This window comes from Lycium barbarum, chromosome 10, assembly GCF_019175385.1.
Source record: "Lycium barbarum isolate Lr01 chromosome 10, ASM1917538v2, whole genome shotgun sequence".
NCBI classification, from domain to species: Eukaryota; Viridiplantae; Streptophyta; class Magnoliopsida; order Solanales; family Solanaceae; genus Lycium; species Lycium barbarum.
In genome coordinates, this window is record NC_083346.1 from 6787724 (window position 1) to 6799966 (window position 12243).

The 12243-nt window shown below is 37.3% G+C and overlaps 2 protein-coding genes across 2 annotated transcripts; both read right to left on the reverse strand.

Annotated features, from left to right (window-relative positions):
• Positions 1-4497: 4497 nt before the first annotated feature.
• On the reverse strand, positions 4498-5587 carry LOC132612658 (uncharacterized). Its single transcript, XM_060326773.1, has 2 exons — positions 5342-5587; positions 4498-5295 (listed from the first exon to the last, which is right to left on the reverse strand). Exons 1-2 carry the CDS (start codon positions 5585-5587, stop codon positions 4498-4500), a joined length of 1044 nt encoding a protein of 347 aa, XP_060182756.1.
• A 114-nt stretch (positions 5588-5701) lies between these two features.
• Positions 5702-6415, reverse strand: LOC132612659 (uncharacterized). Its single transcript, XM_060326774.1, has one exon. It carries the CDS (start codon positions 6413-6415, stop codon positions 5702-5704), a length of 714 nt encoding a protein of 237 aa, XP_060182757.1.
• Between the last annotated feature and the right edge of the window lie 5828 nt (positions 6416-12243).

Here is a 12243-nt window from a genome sequence, read left to right on the forward strand (position 1 = left end):
TTTCGTGTTTAGCCTATATGCCACAGGTGAAGGAACATGTGGTGTAAATTTAGTTTCACTAATATCAACGTCAACTCAATAAAACATAAAACATGTCTTCACATGTATGATTGTTTTCAACCTCATTGTGTAACAAAGTGGGGACCCTCAAATCACCTAGGAGATTCGCTAGGTGAGGCTTGTCACCAAGATGGGAATTTTTTTAACAGACAACATAATGGGCAAGGAGGAAAATGGGTAAAGAGTAAAGACAAATGGGAGTGCGTACCTCTTGACAACAAAAACACCTAAGCAAAAGTTGGCAATACAGAGCAAGTTAATTTTGATGAACAGATTTGAGCGAGTTGTTCAAAGATAAAGGCATATTTGGATCAAAACCAAATATAGGGAGAAATATGCAATTTTTTCCATAGTCGAGGGGCAAATTTGAGCCATTCCCCAATGATAAAGGTGTATTTAGGACTAAATTCAGATGGAGGACAAAGTTATCCTAGAGCCCGTTTGGATTGGCTTATAAGTTGCTTATAAGCTGTTTTCAGCTTTTTTGAGTGTTTGGCTGGCCAGCTTAAAATCATTTTGTGCTTAAAATAAGTTCAAAAAAATAATTGGGCCTATTTGACTTAGCTTATCTAAAGCAGCTTATAAGCTGAAAACAACTTATAAGCCAAAAAAAAATAAGTTAGACTACCCAACTTATTTTTTTTGGCTTATAAGCTGTTTTCCGCTTATAGGCATAAGCCCATCCAAACAGGCTCCTACTTCCCACTGCTGCTGAGGGGCATTTTCAACCCTTTTCCCTTGACTAAATATAGAATATAAATCCTCTACTATACATTTTCCTCAATTAATCTTAAAAAGAAAAAAAAACAAGAAAATGAAAAAGTGAACACAAAAATTTGTAGAAATGACACCATGTATCGCTTTTAACATACCTGCTAAAACATATTCATCTTTAGAAAAATTATTTAAAGGTTAGCCAATTTTGACAAACTTCAAATTGTTCATGATGTTGCTGCTTATTCATTTTCTTATTTGGACCTTATTATCGATTTCAAACTATCTGGCCAGAAGTTAGGCTCCATAAAATTGTTTGAATTTGAACTACATTCAATTTTTTGATTTACGATTTAAACTTTAAATTTGACGGTCAGAAATTAATTATGAAACGGCTAAATATTAAATAAATTTGGACTATTCTTTAAATAGGGGTTCTAATAACGACTATTTGTGCGTCCACCCACCACCCCCTTCCAAGAAGATAGAAATCTTTACATAAATAGTCGATCAAATTTAATTTATTGTTTACTTTTTTTAGCCAGCTTGCTCTGATTATAACATCGGTTAAGATGTTAGGTGGCGACTATTAGGTTAAGTCTTCAGAAGAATAGTGGTTTAGAGGCCCAAGCTACTATATTGGAATAAGAAAAGTAAATAAGGACATTTACATGACTACTCATGCGGCCATATGCGGGACAATAAATTACCAACCTATACCCATATTATGTCGAACCGACTCCTATTGATATACCAATAATCAATTTTTTAGTCAACTGGTGGAATACATTACATTAACCTGGGAGCATTAGCAGTTGGTACATCAATACATAATCCTATGCCCATTCCAGTCTTGTCTAATTTTGCTAAACTCAACCTTCTCAACCTGTATCTTGTTCGTTCTAGATACAGGTGTTCCTACTTCATCCTTTCTAGAATCTCTTTTTCACGAAAGAAATAGAAGCTCGAAAAGGAGTATCTATGCCTATTCCACTCGCAGAGTCTTTTTGCATCCATGGCTGAATGGTTAAAGCGCCCAACTCATAATTGATGAATTCATAGGTTCATTTCTTACTTTATTTGTAGGTTCAATTCTTCCTTGATGTAATGGGACCCTCCAATAAGTCTATTGGAATAGGATCTAAAACTCCGCGATAAAGTAACTACATAACACTTTTTTGTAGATTATATACCTTCGGATTATACAATTCACATACTTGTATAAAAATAGTTGAATCACATTATTGTATATAATTACAATATATAACATGTAACCTGTATACAATGAAAGTAGTAATTATAACTGTTATATTTTTTTTCTTTTTTTTTTTGGGTGAAATAGGAAATCATTCCATTTATTTTTACAATTATGAGTTGGCGACGGATTATGCGAATGATATGTATCACCCTAACTTGTCTTTTTTTTTTTTTTTTTGCTTATGATTTAATAATTCAAAATTAACCAGACGGTCAGACCCATAAAAACTTATAAATCAAATTGTATATGGACAAATCCAGCGTCAACTGAAACCAGAAGCAACATGGTAGTTTAAAGCTTCACAAAAACAAATACTTATCTGCAAAGTTTTTTTTTTTTTTAAAGCTGTAGATAAATGGATTTGAATAAATAGGTGAAGCTCAAGTATAAATGTCTAAAGTTAAAGAATAAATGTTTGTGTTTGGATTTGATAATGTGACTTCGGACGCTCTGTCTAAACTCTAGACCGAGATATTTAAAGTTTGTTTGCACTAGTAATATGTTAAACTGTCTGAAACTTTGCATTGCCAAATTCAACTCTAAACTCGTATGTCTGAAGTTGATTCCGAATCGACTAAACTTACAAAAGTTTATAAGAGTTGACTATGCCTTAAATTTTTGGTAACCATATGAAATATACCATACCAACAAAAAACACAATACAGCCTAAGAGCACCTCATTCCTAAATAGGAATAGGCCTCAGAATACCAGAAAAGAAATGCAGCAACTAATTACAAAGCACCTTCTGCACTAGTTCTCTACATCTACCAGCCATCTTTGAACTTTGTAGTAAATCTACTATTTCTATGATTCCCTTTCTTATCTGTCTAACAGTCTCGCTTGTATGTACATTTACTTCTTTAAAAAACTTCCAGTTCCGGGCTCTCCAGGTGTGGTATACAATTGCTCCCCATATTGCAGCCATGAGTTCCCTTTTGAATTGCTTCCAGTTCTTCCTCTTGATACTATGCAGAGTCTGCTTTGTGTCTCCATCTGGAAGAGTAACACCAACCCACCCATATACTTCATGCTTCACCTCCTTTATCCAGTCACAGCTCCCAAACAGATGTGAATTTAACTCCATAGTTTGTCCGGCACAAAGGCAACATGATGTATCCTCCACGGGGATATGCAACTTGATCATTCTTTCCTTCGTGAGTAATCTTTTTTGAACAGCCAACCACATTATAAATCTATGTTTAGGTTGAGCCAATTTGCTCCAAATAAGATTAGCTACCCTCATTCTAGTCCTGTCCCCAAGAATTGCCAAATAGCTTTTTGTGATAGAGTACTCACCAGTCTGGGTTAGCAAGTACCGACCCTGTGAATACCATCCTTGCATCAATACTTTAAGTCCATTCACCTTCTTCCAATACCAGCTACAATCAGAAGGTGGAGTATGCACCCAAATATTTGTTTCAGTCTTCATATAAATTCCATGTACGTCACCCATAGTGATTCTTTATTCATGCTAAGTTGCCATAGTAGTTTCCCAACTGAAGCAACATTCCATTCCTTGCTTCCTTTAATGTTCAGTCCTCCTTGTTTTTTGGGAAAGCAGATTTTTTTCCCAAGATACTAATGCTATCTTCCTTTTCTCCTCTGTTGCACCCCACAAGTATTCTCTACAGATGCTATCCACATCCTTCAATATGTTTTGTGGCAATATAAAGACAGTACCCCAGAAACTATGTATCGAAAATAATACTGCGTTAATTATCTGCAACCTACCAGCATAAGACAAATGCTTTGAATATGTCACTCTGATTCTCTGGGTGATTTTCTCTACTAACATATGAAAGTCGAGCTTGTTCCATTTTTTGGGAGAGAGGGGTAGGACAAGATACCTAATTGGAAAGGAGCCCAGTATAAATCCTGTTCTTGCCAATAATTGTTCTTTTATAGTTTCATCCTAGGGGCGGAGCCAGGATTTTCATCAAGGGTGTTCATATTTTAGGACAGGGGATGTGTGAGGGGAAAAAAAACAACGCATGAAAAAAACACAATGCCTCTGCCAACTATCAATATGGCCCAATATTGCGTCAAAATAGTTGCAACAGTGAATTATTCATTTAAGCTCCCACCGACACTCTACCCCTTCATAGAATTTATTACGAAATAAGCTCTACCATAGAACACTTTATCTGATGCAAGCTAAAGAATAAATAAGTAACTTACACGTTCAATGGCCTCACTCTCTTTAGGTGTAATAGTCACAGCTTGTAGGAAGAAAAAACAAAAGAGTGTGACGCCGAGTCTTCAGGTGTAACTGTCCAAGCAACTTATCTGCAGTGTATCTCAACCGAAGATCATGAAATTCAACTTTGATAGGAAGGAAAAACAAAAGAGTTGTAACATCAAGTTAGAATATGAAAAAATAGAATGGAGTCGGGAAAGATACTTGTACAAAATAAAATTAACATAAAGAAGTCAACAATAAAATATTCTATTACAAACTAATAAATTAGAATTGCACTCGACGAGTCTTCATCCCTTGAAATGTTTTTATAATACACTCATTAGAAACATCTTTAAATACTTTTTTTTCCACATAAGGTAGTATGCAACCATCTAAGAATTCATCGTCCATTCGATTCCGCAAGTCATTCTTGATAAACTTCATCGCCGAAAAAGCTCTTTCAACTGTTGCAGTGGCAACTGGTAGAAGCAAAGCAAACTTCACCAAAAGGAATACAAGAGAATAGTTTAAATGCTTCTTTGTCTCAACTAACTTTCTTGAAAGTTCCCCAAGCCCACCTAAATTGGAGAACCTTTTGTCAATATCACGAACATCAATAATATAATTAGCAAGTTGATTCTCAAGGGCACTCATGCTAAATCCATCAAAGTCATCAAGATATAATTCAGTCATTCTCACTATCTTTTTTATGTCAGAACTAGAAAATGAATCAATTGGATTCAAACAAGCTACTCCATTAAGCAAATCACTAGTCACCTCATTGAAACGCTCATTAAGTTCTTGTAGCTGCCAATCAATAATTTTATAAAACAAATCCACACGGTAATGATGCAAAGTAGTATAATCAACTACTTTACATCGTGATCTTCCAGAGTTAGCATATGGATCATCATAATTAGGCAATGAAATTTTATGCTTGATACAAAAAGTTTCTACCTTTTCTTTAAGTGAATCCCATCCAGAATGCTTTTCTAAGAGAGGATCCCATTCATTATCTCTTAAAGCTTGCAACCTTCTCTTGCAAACCTTAACAAGAATCATGGCATTTGCAATATCTTGTTCCTTTTTTTTGTAATGACACATTAAGATCATATGTGATTCCTAAAACCTCAGTCATCAAATGCAACAAGAAAACAGTCTCAAATGTTTGACAACTTCTAAGAAATCCTGATGCACTAACTCTTTCATCCGGAGTACTTGCATATATAACAAGAGCATCAAGTACATCAACGATAGAGGCAAAGTGACTAATAAAGTTTCCAAACGACTTGTAGTGAGATCCCCAACGAGTATCACCGGCTTTAATAAGGCCAAGTTCTTGATTCAGGCCTCTACCCGTTTCTAGCTCACCCATATCTAATGCTTCCCGGAGTTTTTGTTTTTGAGATTCTCGAAATCCATCCACACGTTTAAAAGAACCTCCCAGCATATTCAAAACATTTGAAACCAAGAGTACAAGTTCTCCTACCTAAACACACTTTTTAGAAACCGCAACAAGAGTTAGTTGAAGTTGATGAGCAAGACAATGAACGGAATGAGCCGATCTACTTTCTTGTTTGATCAACGTTTTAAGACCACCAAGCTCACCTTGCATATTGCTTGCCCCATCATAACATTGCCCCCGTACATAAGATAAAGTTAAAGAATGGTGAGCGAGTACATCCACAATTGCTTTCTTTAGAGATAACGCACTAGTATCTTTAACATGAACAAGTCCAATAAATGCCTCCATCACAAATCCCCTTTTATCAACATATCGTAAACAAATAGCCATTTGCTCTTTGCGTGACACATCTCTAGATTCATCAACTAATAGAGCAAAGTAGTCACCATTTAAGTCCTCTATTATAGCCTTAATTGTTTCAATCTTACAAGCACTCACAATATCTTTCTGGATATCATGAGAAGTCATTTTATTATTTTTTGGAGCTTTTCCTAACACATAAGGTTGAATTTGATCACATTTATCCGCGTACCATGAAAGAACTTCAAGAAAATTACCTTTGTTCAATGACGATTCACTCTCATCATGACCGCGAAGTGCCAAACCTTGATTCAAGAGAAGTCGTACCACATCGATTGAAGCATTTAAGCGAACCCAATATTCATGCTTACCTTTATCATCCAACTTGTAAAATGCAGCTTGAATGGATTGTTTTTCTCGCATTAGATCTTCACACATTCTTTTTGATTGATTATGAACACTATTTGGTGGACCAACGTGCGATAGCAAGCTATCCTTTATATACCAATTTTTAAACCCTTTAGTCGAAAATACATTACCACCACCTTGAAACAAATAACAAGGCAAACAATAAGTTGCATCTGTACTTGTACTATATTCCAACCAATCAGGAAATTCATCAAACCATTTAGAAACAAAACGACGTGGTGTTCCAGAAATATCAGTTGTAGGAAACTTATGATCCTTAGGTTGGCAAGGACCTTTTTGAATGTATGCCTCCTTACCTCATCACGAATGTTTGGATGATAATCCAAAATTGGAGTTCTTTCGGCCGGGTCAGCCTTTAGATCATTTACGTCAAATTCTTGTCTCTGAGAAGAGTGAGACGATGGTATTTCTGCTTGGTTGGCATTTTCATCTCGGCCTAGTAGATTTTGATTATGAGAAGAGTGAGACACCAAATTTTTTTTTGGTACTTTCTGAAAATATTTCTCCATTCAAACTGAAATAACAGTCAAATGCGATGCACTTATTAGAAATCAGTCATACAAATTACTCGCTGAATATGTAAAGAAATTAAAAAAAACACAAAAATTGCAGTTGGTACATCTAACACTTCTACTGTTCTACAGGAAGAGTAGCAAAATATGGAGGAATAAAGTAGCAAACTGCCATCACCTAGAAATCAAAAAGATAGGTCCTAACTACATAATTTTTCTTACCATCAGCCCATCACCTAGAAATAAAAAAGATATCTCTACTGAAAAAGTAGCAATATATGAAAATCCCTAATTTTTCTTCCCATCACCTAGAAATAAAAAAAAAAAAGATAGGTCCTAATACTTTGCAGTTACTCTCATCCTCACCATCTCTGTTACTTGAAGTTCATATTAGACAATTGAAGAGACAAAAGTACAATAAAATTTCCATGCTCTCAATGATGTTATTTACTTACATCTATTAACTGGCGTTATGGTTGCGGACCTTGCGGTGATAGTTGATAACGGATTAGCGGTGGTCGGTGGTGCAGGTGGTTTTTTGATGGAGTAAGAGAAGGCAAAAGGGCAGTAGAGAAGGCAGAAGGGCAGGCAATGGCGGGAAAGAGAAGCAAAAAGGGCTTTTTAGTTTATGAGGAAAAACAGTGTTTTGGGTAGAAGATAGAATTTTGACTATGTTAATACAAAATAAGATGGCTTCTGTTAGAAGATAAAAAGTTTGATGAGTAGCTTTTTTTTATTTTAAAAGAAAAATTCAACACTTTTTAAATGTTATGGCAGTATGGCTTGTCTCATTCAGTGAAAAGAGACTACCAGTTTCTCTAATGCAAAAATAAAAAAATTGTGCCACAGCTGGGATTCGAACTCGTGTCCTGAGCAAGAGTTTGCGCACCCTTAGCCGCTGGGCTATCCTTCATTTCTATGTCAAGGTTGTTCATTACTAGTAGATATCCACAAAGTTCTATATTTAACATAGGCATCCGATAATTTTTTCCGACGAAGGGTGTTCATATGACCACCCTTGAATAGGTGTGGCTCCGCCCCTGTTTCATCCACTCCTGCTAGAAACATACTTGATTTGTCCATATTTGCGATAAGACCAGTGGCCCTACTAAACTGTTCCAAGGCTTCCATAATTCTATTCACCGAACTAAGTTGCCCTTTGCAGAATATCATTAGATCATCAGCAAAAATTAGGTGGGTAAGTTTGAGAGGCTTACACATGGGGTGATACTTAAAATCAGGAAGCATGCTCATAGTCTTCAAGATCCTAGATAAATATTCCATGACCAGTACAAAGAGCAATGGGGATGCAGGATCACCCTGCCTGAGTCCCCTCTGTCCGGCAAAATAGCCACGGCCTTCCCTATTCACTTTGACTGTGAACTTTGTGGTAGTGACACACCTCATAATCCAATGAACAAACACACCTGGAAATCCATATCCTACCAAAGCTTCCTCTAAAAACTCCCAACTTACCATATCATATGCTTTCCTCAAATCAATCTCCATTAGACACCTGGCTGATGTTTTTCTGTTGTAGTGTCTTAGCAAATCATGACATATTAAAATATTGTGCATCATAGATCTTTCCTGGACAAAAGCTGACTGATTATCTGCTACAAGGTGACTCACAGCACTCTTCAGTTTACTACAAATCAGCTTAGAGATACATTTGTAGATGATATTACAACAAGCAATAGGTCTGAATTGACTAGCATACTCTGGCACATCAACCTTAGGAATCAATGCTATATTGGTTGAGTTTATCTGCTTCAACAATTTTCCATTATGAAAAAATTCCAACACAGCTGTAGTTACCTCTTCCCCCACAATAGGCCATGCTTCTTTGTAGAATCCACTACCATAACCATCTGGACCAGGACTTTGTTGCTATCTATCTGGAACATGGCTTTTTTAACATCTTGTCCAGAAAAAGGTTTTATCAGTTGCAATTGTTGCTCAAGAGTTAGGGTAGCACTATTCTTGAGAAAGTGATCAGATGCCTTTATCCTTATGTCTGCCTTTCTTCCCAATAAATCCTCATAATATTCAACAAAAAGGTTAGCAATAGTGGTTGGATCTGTTTGCCAGTTGCCAACACTATCCTTTAATTGCACAGTGGCCTGTTTTAGTCTCTTATGCTTAATGACAGAATAAAAATATCGAGTATTATCATCCCCCAACTTGATCCAAGTGGCCTTGCTTCTTTGTTGTAAGTACACTTCAACCAAATAAGAGGACTGTTTGAATTTTTGATAGGCCTGAGCTTCCTCTTGTTGAAACTGTATATTTGAGGGATCATGTTGTAGCTGGTGTTGAGCCCTTTTCAATATCTTTCAATCTTCTTGAGCAATTTCCACTACATTGTTGAATGCTTGTGAGTTCAACACTTTCAGTTCCTTCTTTAAAACCTTCAATTTCTTCACCACCTTAAACATTGTACATCCCTCAATAGGTGTGCACCATACCTCCTTAACTATGTCATTGAATCTGGGGTGTTGCCCCCACATATTACAGTAGTGAAAGGACCTGTGTGCTCTTTTGTTTTCTTCAGTCAAAGTAATTTTTGCTGGGCAATGATCACTTATACCCTCAGGCAAGAATAGGGCCTTACAAGGCATGTTGTCCAGCCAATCTCCATTAATAAATACCCAGTCAATTTTTGAGAAAAATCTGTGTTCATTATGTTTGTCATTCCAAGTATATTGACTGCCCTGAGGTGACAATTCTATCAATACACGATCTATTACACATTCATGAAAGTCTACTACCTTTGCCCATGTGATTGGATTTCCACCAATTCTATCTACAGCTGTCAATACAGAGTTGAAATCACCTAATACCATCCATGGCTTGTTGTTTCTGCTACTATGCTCCTTGAGTTTATCCCACAAGTCCTTCTTGTCATCTATTGTGTTGAAAGCATACACAAATGTCAAATCAAATGTCACCCGAAGAGGAATATACTGTGCCTTGCAGGTGATCATCTGGCTGACATATTGAGGAGTGTAGCAGTATAATATTCTGGTCTCCAGGTCATCCAAATTCTGCCATTGTAATGGCATTCCAAATTAGTCAAGTACGGCCATCCTCCAAACAATTTCTCTGCAATTCCTTCAATCTTGTTACTTTTTATTTTGGTTTCCAGTAGACCTATCATGCCTACCCTTTCTTCATTGCAAAGGAGTTTAACCTCCTTTTGCTTATTAGGGGTATTCAAACTCCTGACATTCCAACTAAGTAGATTAACCATTCCCAACAATGAGAATTGGTTGTCCACCCACATTGCCACTTGTACTAGTGCTGACATCTTTATTGTTTCCTTCAGTTTGCAAAGGCTGAAAAGAATTTAGTTGTTGGGCCTGAGTGCTTTGTCTAGTCTGAGCATACCCTGGCCTCATTGGTGTCACCCATCCAAATCCTCCTCCCTAACCCTGCTGAGCAGGTTTGCTATTTGTTGCATGTTTCCCTGGTCTTTGCATTTGTCTCTGTTTACTTCCTTCAAATGTTCTAACTGGCATTTGCTTTTGTGTGTTACCTTGAACTGCTGGAGCTAGATTTCTCACTGGGCTGGTTGGTGTAGTCTGCACAACCTGTGCGACAGCATCCACTTGCTTTACTGGGTTCCCTACTTTAGGCAATTTCTTCTTCAATCTGCATTCATCAGCTGAATGCCCATATTTGTGACAGAATGGGCACAAAATAGGCTTCCAATCATAGTTAACTGCCTGAATAACCAATTGCCCCTTTTCATTTCTAAACACCACCTCATCTGGGAGCTCAGCCTTCATACCCACTTCAATAAGTAGCCTAGCATAATTTAACCCATTTCTCATCTCTGTATTATGATTAGCCATAAGTGGTTTACCCACTAAGCTTCCAATTTTGCTTAATCCTTTAGGACTCCAATACTTGAAGTCCAGCCCCGGAAACTTCACCCATATTGGCACAGTAAGGAGCTCCTTTCTAGTATATTCCAATTCTGGAGACCAAGCCTTAACAATAAATGGTTTATTATCAAATGGTAAATGCCCGTGAAAGGTGGGCGAGCCTCTTAATGTATCCTTCTATGACTGTGAAAGGTGGGTGAGCCCTTAACACATAACATACTACTGCACTGCTCCAGAATGCTATCTCAGATTTTATATCATCAAGATCAATCTCAACGATAGAAGACTCACCTAGTTCTGAAGGTGGAACATATTTCAATTTAAAACCTGCATTTGAGATTTTTGGTATATCAAAGTCATCCCACACCGATTTCTGCTTCAGTTGCGATTTTAACTCCTCCTCAACTTCATCGGCCCATGATTTCCTTCCACTACTACTGCGTGAAGTTGCCTTCTCACTACTTGGTGAATTGATCACAACTTCTTCCCACACTAATTGAGCTTGGTTTTGCATAATCTTCTCAGTAGCACTTGTTCCTGGCACTTCTTCAATTGTTTTAGCATTTGTCCGCACTAATTGCTATTGGAATTTCTCAACCTGAGTTGTTTTAATTGATTTAGGGCTAGGTGGAGGTTGTATTTGCTGATTCTTTTCTTCACTAATTTTCCCAATTTCACTGGGAACAGATCCAGATTTCCCTGTGTTTTGCCGAGTCTTTTCTCCAGCATTAGATTTATGGGTTACTTCCATGAAATTAGGGCTAATCTCTACCTCATCACTGGTTTTATGAGCTGTTTCACTTGAATTAGGGCTGGATTGGACTTGTTTCCGCTGAATTTTCGCTGCTCTTGTACTCACAATTGTTGCATTAGCTTGACTTGGGCTGTCTGGCTTCCCTTTCATTTTACCTTCCTTGGTTCCTCGCTACTTGTTACCATACAAATAGTGTGTCTCTGCCGCCATGAGAGCCTTCTGAGATGGATTGCGTGCTCTCTTCCCTATGGAAGGCGCAGGTTATGCTATCCTGCACCGAGAGAGAAAGTAAGTCATTCTTGCCTTAAATTATACTCATAATATTAGCTATATGTGCAATTGCCCCTTGAAAGCCAAACTTTCTTCATCAGGTCATTGACACTTATGTCCCTATTTTGCTGTTGCATTAGCTTGACTTGGGTTGTCTGGTTTCCCTTTCATTTTACCTTCCTTGGTTCCTCGCTGCTTGTTACTATACAAACAGTGTGTCTCTGCCGCCATGAGAGCTTTCTGAGATGGATTACGTGCTCTCTTCCCCATGGAAGGCGCAAGTTATGCTATCCTGCACCAAGAGAGAAAGCAAGCCATTCTTGCCTTAAATTATACTCATAATATTAGCTATATGTGCAATTGCCCCTTGAAAGCCAAACTTTCTTCATCAGGTCATTGACACTTATGTCC